At 46.8% G+C, this 12,286-nt stretch overlaps 1 protein-coding gene across 2 annotated transcripts; it reads left to right on the top strand.

Moving 5' to 3' along the window:
* Window positions 1–536: 536 nt before the first annotated feature.
* On the top strand, window positions 537–1,678 carry LOC123124229 (uncharacterized). Of its 2 annotated transcripts, none has more exons than XM_044544889.1 (3): window positions 537–645; window positions 761–991; window positions 1,065–1,678. In XM_044544889.1, the coding sequence occupies exons 2-3, from the start codon at window positions 782–784 to the stop codon at window positions 1,404–1,406; spliced, it is 552 nt and encodes a 183-aa protein (XP_044400824.1). In that variant the 5' UTR covers window positions 537–645; window positions 761–781; the 3' UTR covers window positions 1,407–1,678. The 2 variants fall into 2 exon arrangements, with proteins under 2 accessions (XP_044400824.1, XP_044400825.1); XM_044544890.1 differs by having other exon boundaries at window positions 615–645; window positions 765–991.
* Window positions 1,679–12,286: the final 10,608 nt, after the last annotated feature.

Raw genomic sequence — 12,286 nt, forward strand, 5'->3', positions numbered from 1 at the left:
AAAGAGTTTGCTTTGGCACCCGTCGTTAAGAGTGCTGTTACTAGGAACCATACCAGTTGAAAATGACCGCGCGCGTAGCTAAAATGAGCTAGCTATTATTTTACGGCATGTCATGTGTGTGCTGAGGTTCACTCAAACTTTTGTGCATCTGCCAGCAATTAGGCTGGTTGTAATGGTAGTATCATAGTTAGTATTATGCATGTCAACTAGACAATTTTGATGAGGTGTCATAGAATTAAATGAAGAAAGAGAGGATTGAGTGTCATATCATGATACCGTATCATAATAAATGCTGCGTCATGCATGGCAATAAATAAAGTATTACATAATAGTAGTATATGATACTATACATTAAGAAGATAGTATCATACACTAATATCATATGCATGATACTAATTTATGATACTTCCCATTACAACCAGCCTTAAGCATCCCATTGCATTGCCAAAGATGGCATGCCCTCTCCTTTGTCCACAGTCACATGCTCCTCTGTGTGCGCGCGCGCGGATCAATCGACACGTCGTGGTGGGCGCCCACACTGCGTCGCTTTGCTTCGTCTCGGCTCTTAAACAGCTCCACACCATAGCCTCCAGGCTCCAAGTACAGGAGTAGGGAAGCATCACCCACATCATTCGACGAGCTGCGGTGAGTCCATCCCCTCCTCCTTCGTCTCCCCCTCTTCCTCCTTCTCCCCGTTCCCGGAGATGCTTCATTTTCTTGCTAATGCATCATCTTTTTCTTGTCCACTTGTCCTAACTAGCTAGCTTGGAGCCTTGGATCCATGGAGTCCCCGCAAAAGAAGGCTGGATCCATGGACGGCAGCGAGAAGACACCTCTTCCTCATCTGCTGCCGGTGACGGTGGCCAAGAAGACGCCTCGTCCGGATGTTGTCCGAGAGGTCAGCGAGTGGGTGCTCGTGACCGCCGGCATCTTCGTGTTCTCCTTCGGCTTGGCCTACGCACTCGTGCTCTTCCACGTCCCCTGCAGCCAGGTAAAGACGAGTCGGCTAGCTCTTCCACGTCGCTATTCATGTTCCTTCGCGTTCTGAATTTCCTCCTCCGCAGTCCTCCTTCTTTCTTCGGTGCGGCCAGCTGACGGATGCGGAGGAAGCTGTGGCGAACGCCCTAGGCATCGGGATGCTGTGCTGCGTCGCACTCCAGGCGGCCGCGGCGGTGCTGGCGCTGCGTCTCCAGTGCCGCCGTCGCTGGGTCCGCCGTGCCCTCGCCTACCTCGCGCTCGCGCTCGCCATCGGCGGCCACTGCTTCTACGCCGCGCTAGCCCGCCTCTTCCTCGTCGCCGACCCAGGAGACCTCTTCTTCAGGATCTGCTCAACCGTGGGCATCTTCGTCTGCGCGGCGGGAGACACCATCAGCTTCCTGGCCCTCATCCTCGGCCGCGAGGAGTAGGACTGGGGAGCAGGGCAAGCAGCGGATCATGTCTTGTGAGGTACTGATGATGAGTGACTGATCGAGTGCGTACGTAGACTATGCGTGAATAATTATGCTAGCTAGCTGCGACGCCCTGCCCTATGTGTGAATTTACTAGTGTGCTGCTAGTAGCCTAGTACACCGTACTGCCCTATATATGTGTGAATTTTGGTCGTCTTTGATGCAGTAGTATTTCCTCTGTAGTATGATCAGACATCATTTATATGCTTATTTATCCAGCTTCCGTATAATTGATGTTGGTCAGAATGTCACTGCAGTTTATATATATTCTCAAGTATATACTCCTATATGTTAACCACTGTTTTTCATGAAACCGCTGGCGTAATCCACTGGAGATTGTTGGGGTACAGTTAGCAAAGAAATTTAGCTTATAGTTCTATTTCAGCATACAGAATAATTTCAGTTATGCTTGTGTGCATATATACTGAGTGACTCACATGCATAATTAGCTTATCTTGGGTCTAGCTAATTCATGTTGGTGAAATTGGTACTGCACTTTATATTGATACACACATGCATGTTGTTTCAACTTAGGTTCCTAGTTTCAACTTGCTTGCTGATCGAGCAGTTTTCTAGAGTTGTGGAAATGCAACTTAAAGTTCCTACATGTTGCCTTCGGAGCAAGTGGGATTAGCCCTTGGTGCCTTCGGAGCACGATGACAATTGGAAGTGGTTCATCGGGGCGGTAGCGGGTAATAGTATTCTTCGTTCGGATCTATGATCTGGTTGAGCAAAAATCCCGCTATTTCCTCTTGAAGTGCTCATATGCGCTCCGTTGGTAGGAGCTTCTCCCGCACCTTATTGAACTGTTAAGAAGGAGATCAATATGCATGTGTATTAGTTGTGTGACTAGATATCGATAATGATGTAAAAATTGTGAATAGTGTTCTGGCAAACATACCCATAGCTGTCTATCAGATTTGCTCCTTTCGGACACCATCATGCGAATGTTCTCGCAAACATAGTATGCACACAGATCAGTCCCCGGCGCCTGCTTCAGGGCCTTTACGAGAATGGAATTTAATCAGATAATAATTATAAAAGCATGATAATTAATGGTATTGAAACAAGAATTAAAGATATGATAGCTAGCTAGTACTACTTAATTACTTACCTTGGGCCGCAACCAATACAGCTTTTTTCTCCATTTGCCTGGAGTCACCTTGATGAACTTTGCCCAAGCCCTGCCCGCCAGCAAAGAAAATGAATAAAGGGGTTATTAAATAGTTGATATCAGGAAATGATGAACTAATTTAATAGGCCGAGATATAGTTAATAATGATTGAAATTACCTGTCAACTATCCCCTTCACGATGGCGAAGTCACTTTCTTCCTTAAGTAGTGAGTCCAGTACTTCAAGTGTTCCTTCATCAACTGTAATGACTAACAAGATCCAGTGGTACCTGCATGCGCACACGTTTGCATGTCTTAATTAAGCGGGCATGTGCACAACACTAATCAACTACCCTAAACTCTATACACTTAATTATTAACATCTAGCTAACTAGTAAGCTAAAACAGAATTTGTAGTACAAGACAGTGTGACTCATAGAAAGTTGTAAGGAAGTAGTATATCTTCATTGGTATTGAGGCGCTTGAAGAACTCTAGCATGCTTTCCTCTAAACTTGCTCGACAACTTGGAATTTTCCATGTGTATTCATTAACGGTATTTGGGTCAATGAACCCAATGCCATAGCGTCCAGATTTTTTCATTTCATACATCTTCATCCTGCATAATACCACAGAAAAGAATATAGTGAGGATAATTACAGGTAATGATTGATCAAAATGATCACTACAGCTAGCTTGAGACTTAAATTACAGAAAGAAATCACTTACAGACAATAGCAACTGACGATAGCTTTGTCGAGTGCATCTTGATTGAATAATTGAAACAGTTCTGTATACTCAACGGCCAGAGCTTTCTCATGGAAGTAATGCTCCTCCTTGGCATTCACCATGAGGGACTCTCGATTGGAAATCTTGGTAATGTTCATGTACCATTGATGCAATTCATACATTCTCGTTGGGAGGTTCTTGACCTCGTCTGACTTGACCCAAGGTTGGCCGCGGACATATTTTCGTTTTATTTCCTCCTCTCTAAGCCGAGGCATGGGCTCGATCTCGAGGAGTTGTCCAACAGTGATACCGAGCATTTCAGCCTGCATTATATGCTCCTCGATTATTACCAGATTGCCCAGCTAGGGAACGGTTTTCCCACATATATATAGGGCGCTGATACTCTCATGTGTTGTTGGCACAACAAGCGGGGGGATCGATTGCGCCGCCTGTTCTCCCAGCTGGGGAACGGTTTTCTCGCATTATTTGCCAGCTGCTTGGCTCGAGCTCGAGCTCGACTCCTTCTGTAGTCGTGCTCGATGTGCCTTCCTGATTTGGCGCTCATAGTCTGAGTCAACAGGCTTGGGAGCTGGTGGTGTAGCCATATGGATAAAGTGGTCAATGACTTTCTCAGGCACTTTCTCCTTTGCCGGCGGTGGCAGTTTCGGTCCAAAATGGGCGTCCACTTGGGCCTTCACTATGGCTTTGTTTTGCTCCTCGGTCATGTCATAAGGCCTCTGAGGAAGAGGAGTGAGGCTTGGACCATATTTATATCGCTTGCCTCCGCCGGTACCTCCTGTACTACCTCGACTCGTACCGCTACGCACCATAGCTGCGGCGGTTCTCTTCTGCGATTGCTGAGGCGGCGGAGACGACTGACGTGGCTGAGTTGGAGCAGGAGGAGTGGCCTGACGCTGTGCCGGACTTGCAGGAGGAGGAGTGGCTTGACGCGTTGGTGGACTTGGAGGAACCGGTGCCTGCTCATGCGGTGGCGGACTTCGAGGAGGAGTCTGCTGACGCTGTGCCGGACTTGGAGGAGGAGGAGTGGCCTGACGCGTTGCTGGACTCGGAGGAGCGGGAGTCTGCTGACTCGGTGGCGGACTTCGAGGAGGAGTCGGCTGACGCAGTGTCGGTGACCTTCGAAAGATGATGCAATCCTTTCTCCATAGGATGATACGATGTTTGGCCTCTCCTAGTGTGTGCTCGTCGTCACCTCCAGGAATGTCAAGCTCTAGCCTCGAATATTGGTCCACCACCTCATCAACCAAGACACGAGCATAGCCCGCTAGAATCAGGTTGCAATGGAAGGTTGCTTCGGGGGGATTTGTAAAAGCAACGGCGTCCGCCACCTTCATGGATATGTTCTTCGTTTTGAAGTGTAGCTCACAGTTAGTGTTCTCCATGATGTCATCCACAGGATATCTATCCAGCAGTGCGTCGCCCGGGGCGGAACCCACGCTGCTTCTCGGCATGGATGGGACGGTGCTATCCAATGCTGGATCATCCGCTAGCTGCTGCCGCTGCTGAGACCCCCTTTCCTGGCTAAGTGAGTCGATCTGCTACTGCTGCCGCTGGCATTTGAGTGCCAAGTCCGCGTGCGCTGATTCTAGGCCTTGAAGGCGTTCTGCTTCGTTCTTCCTCTGCTCCTCCTCCAGCTTCCTCTTCTTCTCCTCCTCCATCTTCCTTCTTGCACGGCTCCTGTAGTCGTCCTTCCAGTCTGAAAAGCCCTCATACCAGGGAATAACGCCCTTGCCTCGTGCTCTTTCCGGGTGTTCATGATTTCCCAGTGCGCGCATAAGCTCGTCGTTCTCTTTATTGGGGGTGAACACCCCCGTTCGAGCATCTTCTATTGCTTGAAGTAACTTCTCTTCGGCTCCTTTTAGACTTGCCTTCTTCGAAACCAGGCCTGTCTTCGGGTCCAACACCCCCCATGCGCATAGAACCAAGTTCTGCACCTTGGGGGCCAGCTCCTAGTAACTGGAGTGACCCCTGCATCCACCATCTCTTGCTCAGACTTATCCCACTTACGCATTGCCACCGCATAGCCACCTGCCCCAGCCTATGGAACTGCGTCTTTTTTGCGGCATTGGCCTTGTTTCTTCTCGACCGTTCTTAGATAATCCTGATTCCTTGAATTTCATGAAAGCGGGCCAGTGTTCTCTTTGCTTCTCAAGTGTTCCCTTGAATTTTGGAGTCTTCCTTTCTGCAGCGACGTAGTTGGCCCATACAGTTTTCTTGTGGGTGTTGAATGCAATTGCCATCTTCCTAAGAGCATCGCCCTTGACTTTCTACACATCTGCATCAGTGAAATGATCAGGTAGGGTGAAATGTTCCATGAGAGATTCCCAAAGCGTTTGTTTTGCTCTGTCGTCGACCCAAGTAACATCTGGACATTTATTTTTTGGCTCTTTCCATTCTTGAATGGAGATCCGGAGTTGGTCCTTCACAAGAACTCCGCACTGACGAATGAACTTGTTCGCAATGTTCTTAGGCATGCTTGGTTCGCCATTAGCTTTGATGGAGTCGATGTTGTACTTTACACCCTCCTTCAACTTTTTGCCCGGGCCTCGCTTTGTCCTGCTGTTTGTAGAAGCAGGTTTGCTCGATCCGGAGGGCTGAAAGAAGAAAGATCGATTCGTTAATATATCTTCAAATAAAAAAAAACATGTGATGATCACCAGATGCCTGCTTATATAAATATACCTCGCCGATAGTCTTTGTTATTTCAAGATCAACATTGTCTGTGTCATCATAATCATAATCATAATCATAGGTCATGACTTCATGAGCTCGGTCGTCGAGATCGATTATCTTATCATCACCCTCCCATGTATTGTTCAGATATTGGGAGCCGTCATCTGCTTCATTCAGATCATCTGTCCTGCGAGGGCTGCGTATGATCTCGAACGGGGCCTCTTCTCCCTCTCTGCCGGTATTATCCGCCATAGCTTTTATTTAACTAATCCAGAAGAAATATAAAACAATTTAGTATTCAAATTACAATGCATGGATGCAATCAATAAGGAAAAACTAAATCATATAGTACATAATATGCATCGTCTCGAATAATATATAATCTCGAATACATCGTCTCGAATAATATATATAATCTCGAATACATCGTCTCGAATAATATATATAATCTCGAATACATTGTCTCGAATATTATATATCGAATACATCACTGGCTAGGTAGCTAATAAAGATCGAATACTACAGAAGAATCTAGGCCACTCGCGGTTCCTGGGTCGCGGGCGGTGGACACCCAAAGAGAAGGAACCATCACAGGATCATATCTCCGGTCATCTGCCCAAAGAACCTGCCAGGTATTGGAAAAGCTGACCTCCATAGCAACCATGTAGCGATGGACGTGCTCGTCCTCCTCCCTGACACGGCGACGTACCACCTCCGGCCGGGCCGGCTCCCTCTGCACCGAATGTGGCCCACGCGAACGCCACCAAAGGAGATCAGGGTCAACGACGGGACCCGAGGCCGGGTTCCTCACCAAGCGGCGCGCCCATGAAGGTAGCACCTCCCAGTGCCAGCCCGGCGGAGCCCAGTCCCGAACAAGGGTCAGCCGGACGTCGTCGCGAACGGGTCGACGGCGAGGATGCGGGCCAGGCATATCGTCGAGAACAAATACTATATGCCCGCAAAAAGTAACATTTTTTAAATGATTGGATTGTGATAACTAAAATTCTATATGCAAATTCTAAATTTTTTTATAACTAAAATTATAAGAAACTAAAAAAACATCGATCATCGTCTAACAATTTGACATTAATCTAATTCATCTAGCTAAAACTAATTCTAAAATTTCTAACATTTCTATATAACTAACATTTCTATAACATTTCTAATATTTCTATAACTAAAAAACAGAAAAAATTGCTAACATTTCTATAACTAAAAAACAGAAAAATTTATAACATTTCTATAACATTTCTAATATTTCTATAACTAAAAAACAGAAAAATTTCTAACATTTCTATAAATATTTCTATAACTAAAAAACTGAAAAATTTCCATAACTAAAATTTATAACTAAAAAACTAGAAAACAATGTGTGTGTTTGTGTGTGTGGACATATATATAGCGGCCGGGGCAGGAGCTCACCGCCGAGGCGAGGCGACGGGGGGCGATGACGGGGATGGCGACGACGGGGTGGGGACGGGGCAGCGACGACGTACGAGGACGGGGACGGGCCGGGCGGGGACGACGGGGCGGGGCGCGGCGACGGGGACGGGGACGGCCGGGGCGACGGGGACGGGGCAGGCACGACGGGACGATGGGGCGGGGCGCAACGAAGGGGACGACAGGGACGGAGACGGCCGGGGCGACGACGACAGGGACGGGGTCGGGGCGACGACGGGGGCGTCGACGAGGGGTGGCGACGGGGGCGACGACGGGGGCAGCGACGGGGGCGGCGACGGAGGGCGGCGGGCTACGGGGCAGAGGAGAAGAAGCAGATGAGAAACTGAATTTTTGAAGTGTTTTCTTATATAGGATGGGCCTTTAGTACCGGTTGGAGCCACCAACCGGTACTAAAGGTCAATTTTGGCCAGGCCAAGCGGCGGGAAGTGCACACCTTTAGTACCGGGTGATGGCTCCAACCGGTACTACAGGGGGGCCTTTAGTACCGGTTGGAGCCACCACCCGGTACTAAAGGGTGGCGTTGGCACTGGTGCGGTGCGGCAAGTTTAGTCTCACCTCGCTAGCCGAGGGGCGTCCGCACTTGTTTATAAGCCCCAGTGCGGTATCTCTCTCGAGCTCCTTTCCAAAGCAGGCCTACTAGGCCTACCTGTTCTGTTCTGCCCTGTGGGCTTACTGGCCTTTGCGGGCCTGCATCCTGGCCCAACAACAGGTTGGGTTTCTAGTCGTATGCAGGCCGCTGTGGCGCAGTAGGCGGGCTTTTTTATTTTTTTATTTTTTTGCTTTATTTATTTTTGTTTTATTTATTTTTGAGTTGTTTTTTTTGCTGTATTTAGAGTTTCTTTGTGAATATTTTTGCTTTAGGTACAAAAAATTACAAACTTTCTGTTAGTGCCGATAGTTTTCAAATTTGAATAGTTTAAATTTTGAATTATTTGAAATTTGTGTGAATCACTAGTTTGTGAATAAGTTAACTTTGAAAATAGATTTTTTAGTGATTATTTTTGCTTATGTTTAATATTAGTGTGTTTTATCATTATATTCAATTTGGTAATGCTTAGGTTATTTAAAAATGAAATGCCTTTGTAACAGATGAGTTTTCGTCCAAAACCGTGATACTTCGAAAGAAATTGTCCATTTTGTACACGAAGTGCATCCAGTTTTTGCCGTAACCCTCTCTACGTTTTTGCACATGCTATGTGGGTGAAATTATGATACCATGCCAACTTTCAACCTTTTCGGAGTTCATTTGAAGTGCTTTTCAATTTCAGGATCATTTAGCTGAAAAAATCAGTAAATGCATGAAAGAATTTGTTTGCACATAAAATTTCTTTGTGTTTCAAATGCCAAACACATAACTACCCTAACTATTATAGAGATTCCTTCCTGGGTGTGAAACACAGAAGAAAGTGATGATAGTGAAGCCGATCACATCCCAGATCTTTGGGTGTGAAACTTTTTCTTCGCGTGTGTCCCTTTGCGCCGTAACCATGGAAAATCCTCATCATTTAACTGGATGCTCGGGTCAATATTCACTGTGAATGGAGCAATTGCATCAAATTTTTCATAATCTTCTGACATGTCTGTCTTGTCATCCACTCCCACGTTCTTTCTCTTCCCAGAAAGAACTATGTGGCGTTTTGGCTCATCGTATGATGCACTCGCTTCCTGATCTTTTCTTTTTCTCGGCTGGGTAGACATGTCCTTCACATAGAAAACCTGTGCCACATCATTGGCTGGGACGAATGGTTCGTCTACATACACAAGATTGTTGAGATCCACTGTTGTCATTCCGTACTGCGGGTCTTCCGTTACCCCGCCTCGTGTCATATTGACCCATTTGCACCGAAACAAAGGGACCTTCAAACCACGTCCATAGTCAAGTTCCCATATGTCCTCTATGTAACCATAATATGTTTCCTTTCCCGTCTTGGTTGCTGCATCAAAGCGAACACCACTGTTTTGGTTGGTGCTCTTCTTATCTTGGGCGATCGTGTAAAATGTATTTCCATTTATCTCGTACCCTTTGAAAGTTATTATATTCGAAGATGGTAACTGGGACAGCGAGTACATGTCATCTTCAATAGAGGCGTCATGCATGGTACGTGTCTGCAACCAGCCGGCGAAAGTCCTCGTTTGTTCACGTGTAATCCAGTCATCAGACCGCTCCGGGTGTTTGGAGCGTAGAAAATTCTTGTATTCGTCCATATACGGAGCCACCAAGGCAGAATTCTGTAGAACTGTGTAGTGTGCTTCAGTGAGAGAATGTCCTTCCATACATATCATTTGATCCCCTCCTAGCGTGCCTTTTCCATCCAGTCTGCCCTTATGCCGCGATTCAGGAACACCAATCGGCTTAAGGTCAGGAATAAAGTCAATAAAAACTCAATGACCTCCTCATTTTCATGGCCCTTGGAGATGCTTCCTTTTGGCCTAGCACGATTATGAACATATTTCTTTAAGACTCCCATGAATCTCTCAAAGGGGAACATATTGTGTAGAAATACAGGACCAAAAACGCTAATCTCTTCGCATAGGTGAACTAGGACGTGCGTCATGATGTTGAAGAAGGATGGTGGGAACACCAACTCAAAACTGACAAGACATTGCACCAAATCATTCTCTAACCTTGGTATGATTTCTGGATCGATTACCTTCTGAGAGATTGCATTGAGGAATGGACATAGCTTCACAATGGCTAATCGAATGTTTTCCGGTAGAAGCCCCCTCAATGCAACCGGAAACAGTTGCGTCATAATCACGTGGCAGTCATGAGACTTTAGGTTCTGAAACTTTTTCTCTGCCATATTTATTATTCCCTTTATATTCGACGAGAAGCCAGACGGTACCTTCATACTGAGCAGGCATTCAAAAAATATTTCCTTCTCTTCTTTGGTAAGAGCATAGCTGGCATGACCCTGATGTATGACGTCTTTTCCGTGCATACGTTGCTGGTCCTCCCGTGCCTCAGGTGTATCTTTTGTCTTCCCATACACGCCCAAGAAGCCAAGCAGGGTCACGCAAAGATTCTTCATCACGTGCATCACGTCGATTGCGGAGCGGACCTCTAGGTCTTTCCAATAGGGCAGGTCCCAAAATATAGATTTCTTCTTCCACATGGGTGCGCGTCCGTCAGCGTCATTCGGAACAGGTTGTCCGCCAGGACCCTTTCCAAAGACTACCTTCAAATCCTTGACCATATCATGTACATCAGCACCAGTACGGTGGCGAGGCTTCGTCCGGTGATCCGCCTCACCTTTGAAATGATTGCCTTTCTTTCTTACGGGATGCCTTCTCAGAAGAAATCGACGATGTCCCAGATACACATTCTTCCTACAATTATCCAAATACATACAGTCGGTATCATCCAAACAGTGCGTGCATGCGTGGTATCCCTTGTTTGTCTGTCCTGAAAGGTTACTGAGAGCAGGCCAATCATTGATGGTCACGAACAGCAATGCCTTTAGGTCAAATTCTTCCTGTCCGTGCTCATCCCACGCACGTACACCTGTTCCATTCCACAGCTGTAAGAGTTCTTCAACTAATGGCCTTAGGTACACATCAATGTCGTTGCCGGGTTGCTTAGGGCCTTGGATGAGTACTGGCATCATAATGAACTTCCACTTCATGCACAACCAAGGAGGAAGGTTATACAAACATAGAGTCACAGGCCAGGTGCTATGGTTGCTGCTCTGCTCCCCAAAAGGATTAATGTCATCTGCGCTTAGATCAAACCATACGTTCCTTGCGTCATCTGCAAACTCCTCCCTGTACTTTCTCTTGGTTTTTCTCCACTGCGACCCGTTAGCGGGTACTCTCAACTTTCCGTCTTTCTTACGGTCTTCTCTGTGCCATCGCATCGCCTTGGCATGCTCTTTGTTTTGGAACAAACGTTTCAACCGTGGTATTATAGGAGCATACCACATCACCTTGGCAGGAATCTTCTTCCTGGGGCGGTCGCCTTCGACATCACCAGGGTCATCGCGGCTGATCTTATAGCGCAATGCACCGCATACCGGGCAAGCGTTCAAATCCTCATACTCACCGTGATAGAGGATGCAGTCATTAGGGCATACATGTATCTTCTGCACCTCTAACCCTAGAGGGCAGATAGCCTTCTTTGCTTCGTACGTACTCTCGGGCAATTCATTGTCCTTTGGAAGCGTATTCTTTATCATTACCAGCAACTTTCCAAATCCCTTGTCAGATACACCATTCTCTGCCTTCCATTGCAGCAATTCCAGTGTGGTGCCCAACTTTTTGTTGTCAGCTTCGCAATTCGGGTACAACAATTTCTTGTGATCCTCTAACATGCGCTGCAACTTCATCTTCTCCTTTTCACTTGCGCAGTTTCTCTTTGCATCAGCAATGGCCCGACCTAGATCATCAGCAGGCTCATCTGATGCCTCTTCTTCAGCTTCTTCCCGCATTGCCGGCTCAGTTTCTTCCCCCATTGCCGGCTCAGTTTCTTCCCCCATTGTTGTATCATCGTATTTAGGGAACCCATGGCCAGGATAGCTGTCGTCGTCCTCTTCTTCTTCATTGTCTTCTATCATAACCCCTCTTTCTCCGTGCTTGGTCCAAACATTATAGTGGGGCATGAAACCAGACTCAAACAGGTGGATGTGAATGGTTCTTGACTTAGAGTAATTTTGACCATTCTTACAGCCAGCACATGGACAAGGCATAAAACCATCCGCCCGCTTGTTTGCCTCAGCCGCAAGCAGAAAAGTACGCATGCCATTAATGAACTCGGGAGAGCATCGGTCACCGTACATCCATTGTCGGCTCATCTTCATTACACAACACCGAAAAGACCAAATTAATACAAGTTCATACATAAAGT

The sequence above is a fragment of the Triticum aestivum genome, chromosome 5D (genome assembly GCF_018294505.1).
Source record: "Triticum aestivum cultivar Chinese Spring chromosome 5D, IWGSC CS RefSeq v2.1, whole genome shotgun sequence".
NCBI lineage: Eukaryota > Viridiplantae > Streptophyta > Magnoliopsida > Poales > Poaceae > Triticum > Triticum aestivum.